Source organism: Triticum dicoccoides, chromosome 3A, assembly GCF_002162155.2.
Source record: "Triticum dicoccoides isolate Atlit2015 ecotype Zavitan chromosome 3A, WEW_v2.0, whole genome shotgun sequence".
NCBI lineage: Eukaryota > Viridiplantae > Streptophyta > Magnoliopsida > Poales > Poaceae > Triticum > Triticum dicoccoides.
The window spans coordinates 22,217,669-22,222,965 of NC_041384.1; the positions used below are offsets into that span (position 1 = coordinate 22,217,669).

The 5,297-nt window shown below is 42.8% G+C and overlaps 1 protein-coding gene across 1 annotated transcript; it reads left to right on the forward strand.

Moving 5' to 3' along the window:
- Nucleotides 1-1,431: 1,431 nt before the first annotated feature.
- On the forward strand, nt 1,432-4,595 carry LOC119266783. Its single transcript, XM_037548060.1, has 2 exons — nt 1,432-2,799; nt 4,169-4,595. The coding sequence occupies exons 1-2, from the start codon at nt 1,452-1,454 to the stop codon at nt 4,174-4,176; spliced, it is 1,356 nt and encodes a 451-aa protein (XP_037403957.1). The 5' UTR covers nt 1,432-1,451; the 3' UTR covers nt 4,177-4,595.
- Nucleotides 4,596-5,297: the final 702 nt, after the last annotated feature.

Sequence of the window (5,297 nt, forward strand, 5' to 3'; positions counted from 1 at the left end):
TGGAGAAAATTTTATTATTTATGATATCTTTTTTAAGAGGTTTTATTGCCAATGAAGTCCAAAGGTAGAGCTGAAAATTATCATGCTTAAGAATTTATGTGACTTCTATAATAGTGTTTGTCGTACCAGCATCTCTTTTACAGATCAAACATATTTTCTGTAGTATCCTAGCTTCAAACTATTTCCTAGTGCTCTTTTGTAAATTGTGGTGATGCATGTCGTAGTACTCAGGCAGTCTGATAATTTATTATTTCATCTCTTTTTCGTAATGAAATGTATTGGTTAATCTTACAAAGTTGATATGCTCCTCACTTCAAGCACAAACTCCATGCCCATCGAGTTGCATTTGTGTTCAGCCAACACACTGGAAAACTGAGAAACTTGTGCTCGATCGCCTCCAAGAAGTAGAAATTAGTGAACTATCAGGAACTGAACATGAACATGATTTTGTGCAACGGTTATTCAATTGGGCAACATCCTTCAAACAAATAATTTTTATCGTAATATATTTCTAATATTTAAGTGTGCGTGATGTATTTTAGATAGTACCGACCATCTGAACTTCTTGTGTAGTTCCACTAATATTGTGTGCCCGATTGTTATTGAAATTAACAAAATATTTATAAAGTTATAATAAAAATGTACAATCTCCAATAATACAGTGGGTATTAATTTGTTAAGACGTGCGTTGCACGTGTTGCTTACTAGTCTTATTGTAACAAGACTTTGTCTAGTTGGTTGAATGAGCCCCCTGACATTATTGTTATTGAGTTTGTGAACAATGCACTCCTTGTTTCTTCTTAATAAAGCTAGGCATGATGCGATAATCATTTTTGAGCCCAGGCTCATCTGCACCCACGTTGAGGAAAAAATTCAAAACAAATACTAGAAAAATTTAAAAAATTCATTTTTTTTGCATGGTAGATAATTTGATGCGCGAGGTTCGTTACATTTTTTAAATAATTTGGACATTTGAGTAGCTCTCGGCAAAAAAGACAAATTCGGGGTCTGTAAACAAGTTTACTGTTCATGCAATGTTCTGACCCAATTTTTCTTTTTTGCTGAGAGCTATTGAGATGTCCAAATGGATTGAAAATTGGGACACACCTCAGGCGACAAATTTTCTACCATGCAAAAAAAGGAGTTTTTTTGAATTTGTTGTTATTTTTTTTCGACCGGGTGCAGATGAGTCTGGGCGCCGAAATGCTGCACTCGCCATGATGGTCTTTTGTAAAAAAAAGTTTCAGTCTACCCGCAAAAGAAAAGTAAACCCATTGGTTTCAGTCAGACAATGTCACGTTTTTTTAGGGATAGTGTCACGTTTTCTTGCATGTCGGCCTGGGTGCCCGATATTTGCTAGGCCTTGTTGGGCCGTCAGAGCCCATCATACAATAGTTACCTCCCCCTGTCGCTGAAATGAAACCCTCATTCCTCCTGTGTGCGGGTGCGCCATGGCCTCGCCGCAGCAGTCGCCGCCGGCGAAGAAACCCCCACCACTCCCCCCGACGACCATAAGCGCCCTGGACCTAGACACCCTGCGCGAGATCTTCCTCTGCCTCCCCTCTCTCCCGAGCCTCGCCCGCGCCGCCCTCAGCTGCCGCACCTTCTTGGACGCCGTCCGTTCATCGCCCGCTTTCCGCCGCCGGTTCCGTGCGCTCCACCCACCCCCGCTCCTAGGCCACTTCCTCACCACCCAAGACACCACCATCCCCACCTTCGTGCCCCTCCGCAGCCGCTCCGACCCGGACATAGCGGCGGCGGTACGCGGCGCCGATTTCTTCCTCACCCGCCTCCCAGTCCTCGAAGACGGCGCCGTGCCCGTTCCTGCACCCGTCTCCGCCCCCGAAGACAACGGGGATGGCGTGTCCATTCCTTTCCCCGCCCCCGCACCCGAAGACGACGGCGAGGATGCCGTCTCCGGCTCTGAAGACGACGACGAGGATCCCATCCCCGACCCCGAGTGGTCAATCGACGACTGCCGCGACGGATTCGTCGTTCTCCACAACTGGAGCACTCAGCAGATCGCCGTCTACAACCCGCTCGCCCGGACCCTGGACCTCTTCCCCCTGCCGCCCCGCCGGGAGGACTGCGAGGGCCAGTATTCTGATTACTACATCCTCGCCGAGGAAGAAGAAGAAGACTACTTGCCGTATCGCGTCGTGTGCGTCTGGCACAGCGAACGCGGGGCGCGCGCCATGGTTTTATCATCGGACACCAGCAAGTGGCAGATTTTCCCATGGGTAGACATTGATGGGCTCTGGCCTCAAACTGGTAAGCTGGTGAATGGCTGCATCTATTGGACCATTGGGATGAATGATGCCCGTGTGCTTAACACTGCTACAATGCAATTCTCTCGGATGGATAAGCCGCCACGCAGGAGAGGGAATGAGATATTGACGGCTGGTAAGACCAAGGATGGAAGACTCTGTGTGGTCTGCGCACCTTTGGGGCCACTGACATTTGAATCCGTGCTTGCTGTTTGGATTCGGAGAGCCGATGATGATGGCGTCGAGAGGTGGATGTTGGATAAGTCACTCCCCTTGCAGGAGATAGCTGGAATCGTTCGGTGTGAATTCAAGGAAGACAATGTTAAATATCAAGTGACTGTTAGGACGATTATCGATGGATTTGTGTACTTCTCTGCTTATTGTGGGGTGTGGCAGCATCATCATTCGACACTCTGGCTCCTATCATTCTGCTTGGAAACAGCGGCGCTGAACAAGCTTGGGCGTATCCTTAGTGGTGTTTCCTATCCCTACATCATGCCGTGGCCTCGTTCTTTGGTTGGTACACAGCAAGGTGACTAAGCCCTCGGCTCAAGGTTGATTGACTAGGAGGATCAAATTTTGTTACTAAGCTTTATTTATCTTGAAGTTATGAACTGTTGTTTTGCCATGGTAATTTGATTTACTCGTCTGAAAAAGAATAAATCAAGATGCCGAGGATCTGTTGAGAATTGTCAATCATTTGCATACCTTTGAACATACTAGCAATCATACTCCTACTCTATGCATACTGGAAATGCCTATAAGATATTTTCAAATTATCTTCAAGAAAAAAAAGGAGTAATTTTATTTGCTAGAGATTCCCTCAGAGTAGCTACAGATATCATATGAGAATGTAACAAGTTTCATATATCCAAATAGCTAGAGATATTTTGTGGTGATCAGTAAGATATCTACATTATCAAATGGAACTAACTTGTTTCTCATTTTACTTCTGTTAGCAAGGTTACATAGGTTCTCTTGTTCATCACGCACATACATTACAAAAATAATACATCAAATAGCTGGCTGTCCTATGTAGAAAATGGTTTGTAGTGTATTTTTTTTGCAGGTGGACGTCATTTGTTTTTTAATACTCCCTCCATTTCCTTATACAAGGTCTAGCAATATATCAACTTATACCAGTGCAGGAGTAGAAAGATTCGTAGTGTGATTGTTAATAGACATATTGGTCCTAGCATTATAACACTAACACACTCTGCACTAGTAGACAATTGTACTAGGTGAAATTAGCTAGATTTTTCTTGGCATTACTTATTTCAAGTTTGTGTGCCTCAATAGGAATACATCTTTGTGATGCAACTTGGCTGTTGGGAGTATATGTTATCTTTATACTTTTCCTGATTGCATCGTTTCACAAATAGACCCGGAAATCGGGAAAGATGGTCAGTTATTTCTTCAGCACCTTAGAAGTTACAATGTCATCTCTTGCTGCCATTTCTTATTTTTGGATAAAACAACTTACACATACATTCCATTTGGTGAGGCTGAGGACAGATTTTAAAAGATTTTGAGCTATATCGCTTATATTTTTCTTAGCTATAGCTGATACTACTATCTTTGCCATCTCTGTGAGTAAAATCACTATCTGCCCACTCGTACCAAGCTTCAAAGATTTACTGAGTTTAAATGTTCTGCAAATCAAGATGTAGCTGCCCTACTGCACAAGTATCTTTAGCTAAATTTTATTTTATGGCCTTCTTGATTATGTTGACATGATAGCCTAGCAACCTGGAGCAATTCTAGCTTTAGCAGGCAGAGTGAGAAACTGGGAACTAATTCTCTGATATAGCAGGCAGCAGAAAGTAAAAGTCAATGTCAAGCTAGTTTTTGCATAACCATCTTATCCAACGTGGTCTGATTGAATTGATTTCATTTTACAGCAAACTAGCTTATCCAGTTAAAGACACACAATTCTCTTGCGTGCTCTTGAATTGAAGTGATGTCTGCTCATTAAGCTGCATAATGTGACTCCTCAAGGCAAAGGTGTAGAAGAAGAAACATTTGTGCCGTTTGTACTGGCAACATGGTTGGTTAAAACTAGGGATCTTGACTGGGGAATACCAAGGAAGCGGGGCGACAAGTTTGCAAGCAGGGCTTCATCAATATGCAAGAATTGTTGGCTCACACGACAAATCGTAACTATCTGCAGTTAGAACTTGCAATGTCTTGTCAGAACTTCCATAGAGCTCTTAAGGTGCGGAGTGACTGCCTATCAGTCTAGGGAATGAAACTCTGAACGATCACGCTGTTCATGCATTGAAACAGGTTCTGTATAACAATTAGAGAAGAAACGATCTGAATTTGCCATTGTTGTCAGTCTTTCTTACCACGCGGCTAGTACCTATGCGTGGAATTTTTGCGGCGTATTTCTATGTGAAACAAAACGAATGCAAAATTTGATGAAGACCCAGACAAAGTATCAATATGTTTCAGATAGATGCAAACAAAAAAAAAACTTTCAATGGTTTCAGATGCTGGAGAAGACATTTCCATTGCAGGGGATTGCTGAGGTCGCTCAGTGTTCACAAGAGAATACTGTTGAAGTGAAAACTGGCAATTACCAATGGCTTTGTGTACTTGTTCTATCCTTCCACTTGCTGGTCCCTGTCCCGACGTAATGGTGTGGCCTCGTTTTTTGTCCGATGGCATCGTTCTTTGCCTCAGTTTTCTTTTCTAGCCCTGTTTGGGCTATGTAAATAACTCATTGCCCATCTATTCAAAGCTTTTGCATTTTCTTGAAAAACAATAAGGTAGGAACAAACTAGAACTACAATTTTTCTTTTTATACTTCTTTATCTTAGTTATTAGCTGATGTCCTGATATGGTTTTAGTGCAATTTAATCCTGGTAACCTGGTCAGATTTACTCGTCAAAATAATAGATCAAGATGTTGATGCATTGTTGAGGATTGCAAGTTATCTGTGTAATTTTGAGCATACCAATAGTAATCGCATTCCTTCTCTTGTTTGTTCCCATCCTTTCGTTTGCTGGTGCCTATCCCTACTGCACA

What these genes read in the sequence shown, in the direction of transcription:
- LOC119266783 (XM_037548060.1), top strand. Translation starts at nt 1,452, where the DNA reads ATGGCCTCGCCGCAGCAGTCGCCGCCGGCGAAGAAACCCCCACCACTC.